This window comes from Poecile atricapillus, chromosome 5 (assembly GCF_030490865.1).
Source record: "Poecile atricapillus isolate bPoeAtr1 chromosome 5, bPoeAtr1.hap1, whole genome shotgun sequence".
Taxonomy (NCBI): Eukaryota; Metazoa; Chordata; class Aves; order Passeriformes; family Paridae; genus Poecile; species Poecile atricapillus.
In genome coordinates, this window is record NC_081253.1 from 22,994,676 (window position 1) to 23,008,130 (window position 13,455).

The 13,455-nt window shown below is 37.6% G+C and overlaps 1 protein-coding gene across 1 annotated transcript in view; it reads right to left on the minus strand.

Moving 5' to 3' along the window:
- The window catches only part of TTN (titin), a 240,302-nt gene that overhangs the window by 153,503 nt on the left and 73,344 nt on the right, over window positions 1-13,455 (minus strand). The window contains exons 81-101 of the mRNA XM_058840325.1: window positions 13,160-13,438; window positions 12,731-13,018; window positions 12,282-12,569; window positions 9,718-9,999; window positions 9,169-9,447; window positions 8,777-9,058; window positions 8,379-8,657; window positions 7,605-7,892; window positions 7,177-7,455; window positions 6,791-7,069; window positions 6,414-6,692; window positions 5,735-6,022; window positions 5,294-5,581; window positions 4,494-4,784; window positions 3,528-3,815; window positions 2,445-2,537; window positions 2,037-2,322; window positions 1,603-1,783; window positions 1,153-1,242; window positions 803-1,070; window positions 445-705 (exon numbers count right to left, since the gene is read on the minus strand). Coding sequence (XP_058696308.1) covers window positions 445-705; window positions 803-1,070; window positions 1,153-1,242; window positions 1,603-1,783; window positions 2,037-2,322; window positions 2,445-2,537; window positions 3,528-3,815; window positions 4,494-4,784; window positions 5,294-5,581; window positions 5,735-6,022; window positions 6,414-6,692; window positions 6,791-7,069; window positions 7,177-7,455; window positions 7,605-7,892; window positions 8,379-8,657; window positions 8,777-9,058; window positions 9,169-9,447; window positions 9,718-9,999; window positions 12,282-12,569; window positions 12,731-13,018; window positions 13,160-13,438 — 5,436 coding nt within the window. The remainder of the gene's footprint in view (window positions 1-444; window positions 706-802; window positions 1,071-1,152; window positions 1,243-1,602; window positions 1,784-2,036; window positions 2,323-2,444; window positions 2,538-3,527; window positions 3,816-4,493; window positions 4,785-5,293; window positions 5,582-5,734; window positions 6,023-6,413; window positions 6,693-6,790; window positions 7,070-7,176; window positions 7,456-7,604; window positions 7,893-8,378; window positions 8,658-8,776; window positions 9,059-9,168; window positions 9,448-9,717; window positions 10,000-12,281; window positions 12,570-12,730; window positions 13,019-13,159; window positions 13,439-13,455) is intronic.

The following is a 13,455-nucleotide window of genomic DNA, read 5'->3' on the forward strand; positions in this document are numbered from 1 at the left end:
TCTTGAAAAAGTAGAGTAAGAAAAAGGGTTTCCATGTTCTGTGAAGTTTTATGCATAAGAATGAAGATTAGAAGATGTAAGAGTTCAACTATCACAAGATTGATGTGCAGATACATTTTGTAAGAGAAGCCATTAAAGAAACTAAAGATAGAGAATAATTAAGAAAAAGTCCAAGGAAAATATAAGAGTCCCAAAGAAATAGATGCTAGTACAACTCAGATTGCTTGTGGGCTATGGGACATTATCAATCATGGTTTAGTTTAGAATAGTAAGTCACACAAGTATGTCACACGTTGTTCAAAGAGAAAGGACAGTAACATTTCTTATTTAGTCTGTTTCCAAGTTTTGGACTCTGTCTTTCAGAAGTTATTTTTATTTTCATTTGTTCTGCTAATGAAACCTCCAGAAGCTATTGTAAGAAAGAGATTCTGTATCTTTACAAACCTTCGATGGCCAGATCTGCCGTTGTTTCTAGACTGTCAAGCTTGCAGGTATACTGTCCCTCGTCTTCAGTTCTAACATCCTTGATGATGAGTTTGTGCACTTTGTCAGAGACTTGTGTTGAATATCTCCCTCCTATCTTAATGGGTCTCCCATTTCTATACCACTGAGACTTGGCATTTGGGATAGAGAACTGACAAGTCAGCGTGCATGTTTTTCCTTCCTTGAAAGTAGTGTCATGAAGGTGCCGCTCAACTGCAGGTTCTATTAGCATGTTAAAACATACATTTTAACAGAGATCAGAGAGTGGAATAAACAATGTGTAAACTAACTCAGATATGTACTTCAGAAGTACACTTACCAATCACAGTTAGCTTGGCACTGGCAATATGTGGTCCACACACTATTCTGAAATTTCCTTGATCTTCAGGCTGGCAGTTTCTAATTCTCAGTATGTGGCGATCACCTTCAATTCTAATTTCGTATTTGTCATTGGAGTCCAGTTTCTGGGTTCCCTTGTACCATGACAGTTTAATTTCTGGATAGTTAATCTTAATCTCACATTCAAAGATAGCATCCTCATCTGCTAAAACCGTCTGATTTTCAATGTCTCTGATCAGAGTAATAGGCTGGAAAATATTAGTCGAAGTTAATTTCAAGATCCCTGTTATAGATTTGAATATTTCATAAATCAGTCCAAAAATGTTTTACCTCTGTTTGTGTGAGTCGTTGCTGAATAAAAGCTACAAGTTCATCAAACTCCTGATCTTCCCTTTGAGCTTTCTCTGTGAGCTCAATTTCCTATAAAAATGCAGAATATACTCAAAGGTTAAAGGATACTAAATGTCAAGCTGTCATGTTTATCCAACACAGAATTCATTCCTACATCAAATTTTATGTAACTGTACTGTAACCAGTGTATCTTCCCATTCTAACAATTGCAGTCAAGTTATGAAGACAGAACTTACTTAGCCAGAAGGCCCATTTATTCTTGGATTTGAGCATGCAAGAAATTGAGAACTGCCAGTAAAAGATCTAAAGAGGAACCAGAAATTCCTGCACACATCATAACTTCAGAGCTTCAGAGTGTGGAACACCACATCTGTTCAAGGGAAACATTACTCCTAAGAGAGCCAATGCTGCAGCCACACTGTATCTTACCAATCTATGGCTTTCTTCCGCTTGGGTTTGCTTTAGTAACTCAAAGGCTTGCAGGAGGCCACGGAAATCTGTAATCCCATACATGCGAGCATATTTTTCATATTCTTTGGGATCTACATTTTTGAGAAGTTCCAAGATATCGATAGGTTGCTCTTCCTCTTCCTTTCTTTTTGTTGGAGTGCTATTCAAATCAATAACAGAAGTTAACTATGCAGCATTTAATTCCCAGAAAGCTGTTTAATGAAATGTTGAATCACCTCGGAGCTGTCCTGTGCAGTAGAATCCTTTAGCTTAGTCTAGTCAGGTGTTTTTATTTTTAGTACAGTTATTCCTATTTAACAAATATTTCAAAATTATACCTTGTTTTGAGATGTATAATAAAAAAGTTTCTTCTGTGTTGATAGCAAATTAATCCATAAAAACTTTCAATATACCTTTTTAGTTTTGCCCTGAGATCCCCTTCCACAACTTCTTCTTTCTTTCTTTCTTCAACTTGCAGGTTTACACTCCTTTCAATTTCACCATGTTGGTTGAAAGCTACACATTTGTACATGCCAGAATCAGTTTTTATTGTGTCCTTTATTTCTAGTTTAGCTTCATCTCCTCTCTGCTGGATTATAATGCGGCCTCCCTGGTTGAGTTGCCTCCATTTTCCCTTCATCCACTTAACATTTGGAATCGGATCTCCTCCAACTTTTGCAATAAATGTTGCAACGGTCTCTGCAGAAAGATGCAAATGAGGAAGCTAAGTCTTTCCAGTTGTTTATGACAGAGGGACATCATCTCAAACAAAAGGTGTAGGTAAATAGAAGACATTGTACTATTTTGAAAAGAGTTCTTACTTTCCATGACTTTGATACTCTGAGGCTCTGACACAAAATAAAGTTTGCCTTCCACTTCTGCTTTCTTAGCTGCTGGAGCAGCTGCCGGTTTTTCTAAAAAAATAGAGTCAGAGAGTTATAACAGATGGCTTTGTGTAATAGTTTATGTTCATAGGTGTTGATCCTTTTGAAGGAATTGTAAAAAATAAATTAATTCCTGAGATGGAACAAAATACTGTGCAAGAGGTAAAAATGCAAAATAATATTATTTTAACCAACTTGCAGTTTATTTTCCAGGTGAAACTGTCTACAATGGCCCATGCTGTGTTCATTCACTTTAGTCAGGCCATTTACAGTCTCCATGGATGCAATTCCATAGATAGATATGCAAAGAAAAAGCCTCATTTTCTAAAATGGATAAGGTTTTTGGTGAGGTTTTCTCTTTTCAGTCTGTTTCTGGATATTATGCCCTAAGAGTTTCTTGCAGTTTTTTATCAGTGGTCTGTTAAATTCACTTGCTTTGACTTAGTCCTTTGCCTAATGTCTAACCATGCTGTGAAAAGGACTATTTGTGCATATTGCTGGGCTCTTGTGTCCTTTATGCAATGGTAAAGCAAGAACTACACAAAAGGAATCATGTTTAGACACTATTTACTTTCAGCCAGAAGGTCAAAATATCTTAGAGCTGCAATAGTCCTAAAACAATTAGCCTCTAAGGCGACATGCTCAAATTCCTTCTGTATTTTCCTTCAATAAACACCACTTTTCACATGTTTTCCATAAAATATGCATGTCCAGGTAATTTCAACCTTTTAGCTTGAATTTTTCTTAAATTTGGTGTTTAGATTTAGAAAACAAATTCTTAATCTCTTTGGTAGGAATGTACTATTTATTTGACACTGATATTTCAGCATTTATGGCACTATTGATATATAAGCTATGGTTTAATACTGTTTTACCAGATTCTATGATTTTACAAAAACCTAGAAGTAAATATTTGTTACTAGATTATGAGCTTTTTTGGTCCACAGGAAAAAAAAAAAGTGGGATGGAGTTTTGGTTGACATTTTCATCATATGTCTTATATTCTTCATGTTACTGTACCTTTGACTGTCACTTTAGATTTGCAAGTATCAGTGCCAGCTGCATTTGAAGCTTTGCATACATATTCTCCTGAATCTGATTTGGTAACTGCAGCAAGTTCTAGAAGAGCTACTCCATTAGCAAAGCTGAAGTTGCATCTGTCTGAAGCTCTTATTTCTCTTCCTGCCTTCAGCCACTGGATCCGGATTGGCTGTGATCCCTGAACATGACAGCTAAGCTGTATGGTATCACCTTCCTCTGCTGCTGCTGGCTGAAGAGGCTGGTCAAACACTGGAGGCTTTTTAGGTTCTGGAATATGAAAATGCTTGAGTAAATACTCAGGAAAGGATGATGAAGAATATAAGAGAAAGAGCTACACGTGATTCCTAAGGAGGTAATGGCAAGGAATAGAGGATGATAAACAGAGGTCTGAGAATGTCAATCATAATGTTATAAAATTAAATAAATACCAAGAGATTATAACAGCATATTTCCTATATAAATATCTTTATCCCCTCAGAAAGAACCTTTGCACACAAACAATAGTATGAGAACTAAAGCACCATTAGGCTGCAAAACTATATAAAAATATTTAAAGAAATTAACCAGCAATTTCCTGCAAGACTATTATGATGAAGTGTTATGCTACCACAATGCAGTGTCAACACTGCCTAAGCTTAGATTTCTTTGCACAAACACTCTGCTACTTCATTGAAAGAGAATGTTTAAAAAATCAACAGAAGTTTCACAAAGATTTCAATTTTCAATTTAAATCAGTCATAGCAAATAGTGAAAAAGAAGCTTCTCCTGGAAAAAAATTTTCACAAAAAATAAAATTATTTCTTGACATTGTGGTTTATGTCCATCTCTGGACAAATCACTGCTGTTAAGGTAAGTAAAACCAGTTCATAGGAAACAAGTGATATACTTGGAGCTAAATAAAACAAAGAAAAGCAGGAAGCAAAGAAAAACAAGACTTCAACCAACCTCTGATAACAACAGAAGATGTACTCAACACACTTCCTGCTTCATTGGACACTTTACAGGTATATAAACCAGCATCTGATTGCTCTACGGTCTTTATATGCAAAAGCAAGGTATTGTTTTTGAAAGATATTTCACAGTGAGCACTTGAATGGACCTCCTGATTGTTTTTATACCAAGCAACAGTCAAAGGCTGAGAGCCAGAAACACGACCCTCAAGTTTAAGTTCATTCCCTTCTGTTTCTTCTACTGCTTCAGACAGTTTCTTAGTAAAAGTAGGAGGAGTTTTTCGTTCTGTAAAAAAAGAACATAAATTCTGTGAATCTATCTTGAGGTGAAAAATCCTAAAGACAATGCTTCAAGAAAAATATGAACATTGGGGAACTGATATTTATTCTCATTTAAACTGGATATATTTTTAAGTGAGATTATGCTAAGATAAACAGCAGGAGTCTTGCTCTTACAGTCACTGTCACTATATTTTACTGTTGGAAAGAAAATTTCTCTGACATTGATTTAAGTCATACACCATTTAAGTAACCCCAAGAGTTTTGTCAAGTTCTTAAGGAAGAAATAGGCCAGAGCCTATTGAGAAAGTAGGCCAAAGAAAATGCTTTATTTCCCTTCCCACTGCTGTTCGAGACCCTTCCTAATCCTCTTAAAACATTCATAGGTACCTCCACATAGGTACTCTTGGGCTACATCTCAAAAGTTTTCTCAAAGTTATCTTGCAGTAATAAGTCCACCTTCCTTTATAACTGAAGGAAGAAAAATGTAAACACAATGTATTAGCTCTTCAGTACCTTTAACAGCCAGTTGAGCTGTGCAAGAGTCCTTTCCAACTTCATTGCTAGCATAGCATGTATATGTTCCAGAATCTCCCCTGTCAACTCTCAAGATGGTCAAATGGGCTGTGTTGTCTACATAACTGATCTGATAGTTCTTTCCTGTTCTAATTTCTTGGTTATCTTTTGCCCAAGTGACTCTAATAGGCTGTGTTCCAGAAACGTGACACTCAAAATCAGCACTTTCTCCAATAATACCATCCACAGGTGTAAGTGGGATGTCAAAGAATGGAGGAGTCTTCCCTTCTGAAGAGTGAAAGAAATAAAAAAAATCACTTAAAAATCTCAATCTTCTTTAAAACTGTGTGAAATAAGGATCTTTTGTACAATATTAAATCCATATATACAGAAAAACACAGTTTTAAGACATTTCCATTAAATATTTCACAGCCCACCAACCTGTAAGGACAAGCCTGCCACTAGAAGAAGCAGTCCCCATAGCATTGACAGCTGTGCAGGTGTATTGCCCAATATGGCTCCTATCTGTCTTCAAGATCTGGAGAGTTGCTACATTATCTACAAAGGACGCGTGAACATTGTAGTCCTCTTTTACACGCACACCGTCTTTAAACCAAGATACTTCGATGGGTTCTGAGCCAGCAATGCCACAATCAAACACGACTGGTAAGCCAACAGTTTCATGAACGTCTCTTAATTTTCGTGTAAAAGAAGGAGGAAGTTTACGCTCTGTAAGAGAACAAGTATTGTACAGTGATATCATTTATTTTGAACTTGTTGTAAAGAGCCCTGTGCATATGGTTGCAGGAAGAGAGGTCTCTTTTTTTTTCCTCTTAGACCCAATGAGCCTCAGGACTGCTACTACCGGAAACAATCAAAGCAATATCCTGAATAAGGATGGAAGATACAGAGGCTGCAGAAGAGCTGTGGTCAGTAAGTGCTGTATTTATAATTAGCTTTACTGGTGGGCTTTTGTTAATAGAAGACAGTGCCACAGGGTACCTTACACATCAAGAAACAGTAAAGTGTTTTATGAAGAAGAGGCAATTGATTTTTTAAATAGAAAAGCATATTTAAGAAAAATAGGCCATTTCCCTATATTTAAAATGGAAATATTCACCTTGAACTGTAAGCAAAGATGATGAAGAAGCCTCCCCAACAGAGTTTTCTACTTTGCAGATGTACTCCCCACTGTCACTACTGTCTACCTGGCTGAAAACCAGAGTAGCAATTTGGTTCCTAAAGTGCATTTTCACAGTAGCGGTTCCTCTCAGCTTTGTATCGCCTTTGTACCATGACACAATCATTTCTGGTGTTCCAGCAACCTGGCACTGTAAGGATGCAGAATCCCCAACAGTCACCTGCACTGGCTCCAAGGGTGTAATGAAGTAAGGTGGTTCTGAAGGACAAAGACACAGCATTAGCATAAAAATATATTGAATGATGACCATTAGTAGTTCAAATAAGACTTGTTGAAGTGATGCTGGTTTGACGCACCTAGTATTGTGATTGTACCATGACAAGAATCTTTCCCAGAATCATTTTCAATATGACAAGAATATTGCCCCTGGTCTTCTAGTTTGCTGCTCGGGATTTCCAGTATAGCAGATGTGTCTGTAGTGGTGATGCTACACTTTTCAGAGTGCATTATTTTCACTCCATTTTTCTTCCATGTCACTGAAATCGGTGGAGTACCCATGTATGTGCATTCCAAGATTAAATTTTTCCCTTTCTCTACACTTAAATCATTCACTTTCTTCACAAATTTGGCTGGTTCTATAATGAACAACAGGAAGAAAACAAATTAAATAAAGCCAAGTGATCAAAAAGTATAAGAGTATAAGTATAAAGTAAAAGTATAAGAAGCAGTAGTCTGGACAAACCTTTGACAAAAAGATGTGTAGTGCAAGAAATTTTCCCTGCCTCATTAGAGACCTGGCAGGTGTAGTCTCCACTCTCGAGTGGATGTACATCAAACAGCTCCAGTTCTGCAACTGAATCTTGCAAGGTGATATTGCATCTGGGTCCTGGTACTAGCTCAACACTGCCTCTAAACCATTTAACTTCCAATGGAGGGGAACCTTTTACAATACTAGTAAAGGTTATATTTGCCCCAGATAAAACATCCAGTGGTTCAGGTTTCTTCACAAAAGATGGTGGTTCTAAGCACACAAATAAAAGAGACAAAGAAGAAGTACATTTGAACTTCTTTTGAAGATCACAGTAGTCAGAAATATTCAACAAAGAAAGAATGAAATCTTTCTGAAAAGAAATTTGGACCTTCTGATTCTGGCTTCTTACTGATACTGACCTCTAACACTCAAAAATGCGCTGCATTCATCAGACCCAGCTACATTAGTAGCTGTGCACAAATAAGTTCCCATATCAGACTCCTGAAGTCCATTCACTTTCAGAGAACAGGTATTGTCTGTAAGAGTAGCCTGATACTTCTCTCCACTGGTAATCTCTTGTCCATCATGAAACCAGGAAACCAGAATGGGTGGTGACCCATAAACTTTGCACTCCAGTACAGCAGAAGAACCCAGCTGACCATATGTTTCTTTCAGTTTTCTTGTGAAAGAAGGAGGTATAATACGATCTGCATTTGTTTCAAAATAAAAATAAAAATTATAATTACCATACAGGGTTCTTAAAATGCAGGAAGTTCTCTGTGCATAATAAAATAAGTGACCTTTCTTTTGCTGTATCTGCTTTGGCAATATACTATGACACTTCTAAGTATTTGAAAAATAGCCAGTGGTTAACTACATGCTGGAACTTTGATTCACAACCTTTGAGGAACACCTTTTATTTCTGCTGTTCTTTTTCGTAAGCAACAATATTGCACCAGCTGTCCAAGACAACATGTAGATTAAAGCTGAAGAAATCAAGTCCTTTCAATAATTCCTGCCCCTCAGAGTTTAGGTAGGCATCTATTCTTGATGTCTGTCGAAGTGGCATACCAAATACTCCTAGGATTATACAACTCCCTTAAGTTGTCAATCACAAAAACCACTTTGCTATCCGAAGGCTTTGTAAAAGAACTAAAGGATCAGAGGTGACTCAGAAACAGTAGTTGACTAACCTGAAACGTGCACTGAAGCTGTGCAGCTGCTTTTACCAACACTGTTTTTCACCTCAAAAGTATATTCTCCACTGTCTTCTAGTGTTGCATTGAGGATCTTAAGCCCAGATACTTTGTTGAAGAAACTGATTTTATATTTATGGTCAGTGGACAGTTCATTACCATCCTTAAACCACCTAGCAGTAAGCTCTGGTGTGCCATCTACTGTGCATTCCAGAGTACAAGAGTCTCCAGCTGTAACTTTGACTGGGCCTGGCTTCTCTACAATGACTGCAGGTTCTGCAATGAAATGCAAGTCAGAAAAATATTTAGAACAATGAAATAGCTATTATTTTGATTAAGATTTAAATTTTAAAGCATCTTAAAACATGTTGTGTTTTTTATCTCATGCTACCAACCTAGCACTTTCAGCATGGCAAAGCATTCCTGAACTCCAGCATCATTTTTTATCTGACAAATGTATTTCCCAGCATTGGTTGGTTCTGCATTTCCAATCTGCATAGTTGCAACATTTTCTGAGTAGGACATCCAAAGATTATCACTTTCTCTGATGATTTCCCCTTTGTCTTTCAACCACAGAACAGAAATGGGCTGTGATCCTTGTACGGCAGCCTGCAGTTCAACCGACTCCCCAACTACGACAGTAACATCGTTCAGCTTCTTCACAAAGGTTGGTGGTGCTATTTAAGAGAAGATATTTAACAGTAAAGAACTCTGCCAGGAGCGGAAAAGTAGGAGAAGAATTGCAGGAACAAAGAAATGCCAAGAAGATGCCAATCTTCGTACAAACCTCTTAGTGTTACAGAGCCAATACAGGAGTCACTTCCCACATCATTTACAGCCTTACAGTGATATTCACCAACATCTGCAGTATCCACACTGAGAATGTGAAGACTAGCTATGTAGTTCTCAGACATGACCTTATACTTCTTGCTGCTCCGAATTTCTCGTTTGTCTTTATACCATGAAATCTGGAACGGAGGAGTGCCCTGAAGCTCACACTCCAGGTGAATATCAGACCCTTTCAGGGTCTCAACTGGATGGGGCTTCTTGGTAAAAATGGGGGGTGCTGGAAAAAAGAAAAATTAGTTATCGTATGTGTTATTTAAGCATAAGAGATTCAAGAGGAAAGAAGATTCAAGTAACTCTTCTGATGGCGAATAGCAAAGACAAACACTAGATAAGAAAGATATGCCACCAAGATCAAAAACAGACAAGAGATTTGCCATCTACTCAGACAGGTTTTGGCCTCTCTGACGAAAGAAAGTGGGATTTAAGAGCTTTTCCTAAAGGAGGACCCTCACAGTTAGAAAGGGAAGGAAAGAGTTGAGATTCTGACCTTTTACTCTCAGTGTAGTACTGGTGCTTGCACTACCCGCTGGATTCTGAGCTTCACAAGTGTAGTCACCACTGTCTTCAACACTGAGGTTGTGCATTTCAATGACTGCCACTGAATCCACAAAGGACATTCTGTATTTTTCACTGGGATGGATTTCAGTTTCACCTTTGTACCAGGTGACTTTGATTTCTGGAGATCCACCAATTTTGCATTCATATGTTGTAGAATCGTGCTGTTTCACAAGTTTTGAGGAGTCTAGTTTCTTAATAAACCTTGGTGGTTCTGGAAAGCCAAAAAGGGGAGATGATGCTTTAAACTGCACTAATTGTTTCAATAAGCAGGGAGATATGTAACTGAAACTGTAAACTGTTTAGGGACTTAAATAACAATTCTGATTTTGCAATTGGTATGAATTTTTTTTTATGATTTCAAGTTGATCCAAAATCCAGATTAAAAAGCAAACAAGTTCTCTATATTTCAATGAGTTTCTCCTTAGTTTATCCACTGTACCTCTCCTTGTATGCATTACAGATTAGTTGATATATGTGGTTTTCTTCACAAAATATGCTCTTGCTATGCATGAGTAATCAAAATTCCTGATGCAACTGCAAGAATACAACTGTTCAGACAAGAAATGCTATTAAAAGCATTTATGTTGAGTATTACAGCAATTGCTTTATATCCTGTGATTAATAATTAATGTAGTCAATAAACGTATCTGCATTATAACCCCACACACATTTAATGCAAAACTGAAAATAAAGTTGCACATAAGGAATAAAAGTAAAGGAGTTTAAGTAGCAAACAAAAGAGCTTAGAAATAACCATGCTGAGGAGAATTATGAGATGGCTGGTATTACAGACATTGGTGTTAAACGTCCTATGATTGAAAAGTAAAACAGATAGTTACATTTTGTTCCATAAGGAGAGGAAAGGAGTGGAAGTTTGATACTTTTGATGAAAAGTACCATCTAGATGATTAGAATCACAAGACTGAATGCTCATAGATGAAAGATACAACTAGTAAAACCAAGAGGTGGTAACGTGGGCACAACAAACAAATCTCTCTGCAAAACAGGATGAAGTGCCTCTTTATGTTACTGTCTGTAAAGTGTAGGAAGAATAAATAATTGTGGACTATTTCAGCATGTGGGACGGTTGCAGAACATCCTGTGTTGCTAGAAACAAAACTTCCTGAGTTTCTAAAAATAGAAATGATGATTTGTTGATATCAGAACTCCTGGAACCTTAGCAATTTGCTATTGGATTTCACTTTGAGAAAGATTTGATTATCTATCTGCACACTAACAGCTGCTGAGTAGTCACACTCTGATTCCACTCCTTTCAAAAAATGAGGATATACACATTAGTAAGGTATATATGTAGAATGTAAAGCAGTTCTAGAACTGCAATATATTAAATATATATAAATATAATTGCAATAAAACAATTATTAAAACCACAGATTGTGAACATCAGATGCTAGAGTGAGAAAGTTAATAAAAAGCTGTGAGATTTTCAAGGTCTGCTAAAAGAAAGATCATAATTCTATAAACATAAGGCTGCATATCATCGAAGTGAGATAGTATATGCTCAAATTAAATGCATGCAAATCAATGTGCCCAAAGAGATTGCCCTTTCAAGTTTTATAGAAATCGGTTGGAAAAAATCAACATCACTTATCTTACAGTCTGGGGAAACTGTAAAAATTTTAAAGAATACTGACACTAGAGAGTGTCAGGAAATTCACAGTCAAAAAATAAAATAGTAATACCGAGAAAACTTCTCAGGAAAAAAAAGAGGAAAGAAACCACTAAAGTAACAGGGACCTTTTAACTCAGGCATGATCTAAGCACTGTATGTTATATTTCTTCTTTTATAAAATCAGTAAGATTGAAATATCCTGTATAGCTATAAATATGTTCCCACCTACATTGAGGAAATTGCACTAATATACATGTGTCACTTGCACCAAGACAGTCTGAGCCATTCATAAAGTTAGATTTTACTTTTAGATCCACACACTAGAAGGAGAGGTGAAGTGTTGGGTGGGATGGATATTTGTCACCAAATCTGCTCTCAGACTTCCCAGTTTTGCTGCTTAGAAAAGCAATTTTAAATGTTTTCAATCTGTGAAAGACCAAAGCTATTTGCAGGAGCGGCACATGCAGTAAAAATACTTTTAAGCCTCATAAGTGAACTGAATTTCTCTCAGTTTCCTTACACTCCTCTGAGCAATCTAGTGACTGTCACTGCTGGAGAAAGACTTTAGAAAGACAGATTTTTCTGTTCAACAGAACCATTCATAAAGGTGCAACAAAGTAATAAGGGAGAGTTAATGTTCCAGTGGAAGAATGCCTTTGATAAGAAAAATCATGTACTATACCAAAGCAGAAGAAATGTAAGTATTTAAGTATTACAATAACATTTAAGTGAAATAAGACATCTCAGAGTAACCTCTTGTAAAGATTGTTAGTTGCACACATGTCTGCATTCAGGACTGTGTTTTGCAGGTATCTGCCTTGCAAAGAAAACCTCATAAACACTAGAGCCCACAGCAATACCTTGTACAGCCAGCTGAGCTGCGCACGCGTCCTTTCCAACACTGTTGCTGGCAGTACATGTATAGAGTCCAGCATCCCCTTTACCAACTTTGAGGACTGTCAAGCTGGCCGTGTTTTCCACCAGTGTCATTTTGTAGTTGCCACCTGGACGAATCTCTCTGTTGTCTCTAGTCCAAGTAATCCTCATGGGAGCAGAACCAGTCACGTGGCACTTAAAGGTTGCACTTTCCCCTAGTGCCACATCGATAGATACCGGCTTGACATCAAAGAAGGGAGGTTGTAAGTGTTCTGTAAAGAGGAAAGCATGGCAGAGCTCACCACCAAGCCTGGCTCACCATGCCACGCCCATTGTCCCTGGCCACCATACAATGGGTAGAGTGGGAAAAAGGGTGGAGAAGTAAAAGAGCAAAAACATACAAAAGGTTTTCATTAAAGTGTGATCTACAAACCTGTAAGGAGAAGTTTGGCACTGGAAGAGGCAGTCCCCAGAGCATTTTGGGCTGAGCAAGTATATTGGCCACAGTAATCCATACTAGTTTCTAATATCTGTAAAGTCGCAACATTATTTAAGAAGGCTGATTGCATGTTATCAGTGTCGCTTAAGAGAACTCCATCCTTGTACCAAGACACCTGGATAGGCTCTGAGCCAGTTATGCGGCAGTCAAATGTCACTGGGGCACCAACCACCTCCTGAATGTCTTTAAGTTTTCTGGTGAATGTAGGGGGAAGTTGACGTTCTGCAAAAGAATAATAATCACCACCATCAGTAGGAAGCCAACCTAGAATTAATTATCTTTGAAATTAATAAAACCCAGTTTCTGTAGACAACGAAGAGTTCCTACAAACTACCCCACAAAGAGTGGCTCTTGGCCCATCACCTTTAACAACAAGCAAAGCTGTGGAGGTGGCAAAGCCGATGGTATTTTCTGCTTTGCAGATATATTCTCCAATGTTGCTATCCTCTACAGAGGAGAATGCCAGTGTTGCCACGTTGTTCTTGAAGTGCATTTTGTAAGTCTGTGTTGATCTGAGCTTGGTGTCATCTTTGTACCAGGACACCTTGATTTCTGGTGAACCGCCAATCTGGCATTTTAAGGTCAAGGGCTCACCAAGCTTCACCTCCACACGGTCCAGGTGTGTGATGAAATAAGGTGGTTCTAGGGAAGGAGAGAAT